We start from the raw sequence: 2,157 nt of genomic DNA, 5'->3' as shown, positions 1-2,157 counted from the left end.
TCTCTCTCTCTCTCTCTCTCTCTCTCTCTCTCTCTCTCTTTCTCTCTCTCTCTCTCTCTTGCCGTTCTTAACTCCCCGTGGCCATCATCAACATTTCTCCAGCGAAGCCTGTCCTATGCATCCTTCTTCAGCTTCTCCTCAAGGTGTGCCCAATCCATTTCCATTTCTTCACCTGTATGTCTTCCTTTACTGGACTTTGGCTTGTTCTTTCCCACAGTTGAGCATTTGAGACTCGACCGTACCATTTGATCCTCACTATCCTTCTTAGACATCCACATATGAAGCTCTGCAATGTCCTTGCTTCTGATACTGTGAGCCTCAATGTCTTTGAACTATACAGTAGAACAGTCTGTACTTTTGAAGAATGACAATGGTTGAATCTAACTGTTAAGGTTTGAATATTTGTTTATTTTCCAGATTTTGTCGCATTCCCTATTCCCTCTCGGGCTGTCCTAAGGGGATTTTGAGGGAGGGGGGGGGGGACGTATACCTCTTTCCCACTCTCATGGCTTTGAACACTTTTATACGACGGACATGTGTTGCAACTGTCTGCTGTAAAACTCGTACAAAAATAAAACCAAAAATCTTACGCTCACAAAACAAAAAACCAGGGTATTATTTAGCAGCCGAAATCGCGCTAGTTCGCCCTAAAACAACAACAACAACAACAACAATAACATCAACAACAACAACAACAACAACAACAACAACAACAACAACACCAACAACAACAACTCCGCCACCAACAACAACAATAACAACACCTACACCATCACCATCACCATCACCACCACCACCACCAACAATAACAACAATAACAGCAAAAGCAACAACAATAGCAGCAACAACAACAACAACATCACCATCACCATCACCATTGCCTTCACTATCACCATCATCAATCCTCAACAACAACAACAACAGCAGCAACAACAACAACAACAACAACAACAACAACAACAACAATAACAACAACAACATGAACAACAATAAAATGAACAACAACAACTTCTGGAGAATAGCATTGTAACAAGTACCATCAGTTTTCCACACGCCTTTTGCTTCAGCAATTCCTGACAGCGTTCGGGGCTACCTTCGCCTTCCCCCTCATCATCAGCAGCGCCATATGTCTGGACGGGGACTTGGTGGGGACGGGGGAGCTCATCAGCACCATCATCTTCGTCTCTGGGATGTCCACAGTTCTACAGAGCACGCTTGGAGTAAGGTGAGTTTGTGGGAAAATATGGGTCAGGACGCGGTGGAATCAATCTCTCCCTCAATTTTTGGGTATGTAGAGTTATTGGTATCATCTTAAAGCTTGTTCTTTTGCCGTGCTTTGGATGAAAAAAATCCCCTAGTTATCTTGAATAGAAGTCGAGATATTTGCGAATGAAGGAGGTGGGGTCACCTGGTTTCAGAGGGAAAATTAGTGAGAAAATGGCCGCCAAAGATTAGTGATTTTCTTAGCTTGATAATCCGTGAAAACTGAAACTTTACATTTTGTTGTGTCTTTAATAAATGTTTTTCAGTAAAAATCCACCCAAAAATGTGCACTTTAATGGGTATGGAAGGTGTTGAGCCAAATACCAAAAATTCGATTAAACTTCATAAATCTACGGGAAAATGCCATTTTCTTCACTTTGAAATTTTGACGAGCGCCTGATTTCACCACACTGCCTCACAACTCAAAATTAAGTTAAAACAAATTGATATTATATTCCATAATATTATATCTCTCCTCCTTTTTGTGTCTGTTCCTCTCTTGTAACACCCAGCCCGGTAACATCGTACTTTGAACCGCTCACTTGCTCCCTCTTTCCTATCAAACATATTATTATATCTCTCCCCCTTTTTGGAGTTTGTTACTCTCTTGTAGCGCCTCTAGTCTCCGGCACATTGTATGGCGTAATTGGGTTGTGATTCTAGGGTTTGTTCCCTCTTTGTCTTTCCTGTCAATAATTTTTAGTCCTTATCTCTTCTTTTTTTTTCTTTTTAACTTAAATAACACCTCTAATCTTCTTCACTTATATAACCTATTTGTGTTACATGTGCGGTATAACTCTAAATGATAGTAAGACGCCAGCATATTTTTTATTTCTTTTAGTTTTTTCCAAACACGATGTATTACTTTCCCATCGCTTCATTAAATCAACCCCC

The 2,157-nt window shown here is 40.6% G+C and overlaps 1 protein-coding gene across 1 annotated transcript in view; it reads left to right on the top strand.

Moving 5' to 3' along the window:
* Window positions 1-2,157, top strand: part of LOC101851918 (solute carrier family 23 member 1) — a gene marked incomplete in the record, with an annotated part of 49,168 nt that overhangs the window by 11,023 nt on the left and 35,988 nt on the right. Inside the window, 1 exon segment of the mRNA XM_013091312.2 lies at window positions 1,068-1,225. Within this exon segment, the coding sequence (XP_012946766.1) occupies window positions 1,068-1,225 (158 nt within the window).

Source organism: Aplysia californica, unplaced genomic scaffold (genome assembly GCF_000002075.1).
Source record: "Aplysia californica isolate F4 #8 unplaced genomic scaffold, AplCal3.0 scaffold00032, whole genome shotgun sequence".
Classification (NCBI taxonomy): Eukaryota; Metazoa; Mollusca; class Gastropoda; order Aplysiida; family Aplysiidae; genus Aplysia; species Aplysia californica.
Note: the sequence above shows the minus strand (reverse complement) of the source record. Positions and strands in the feature narration are given on the sequence as shown.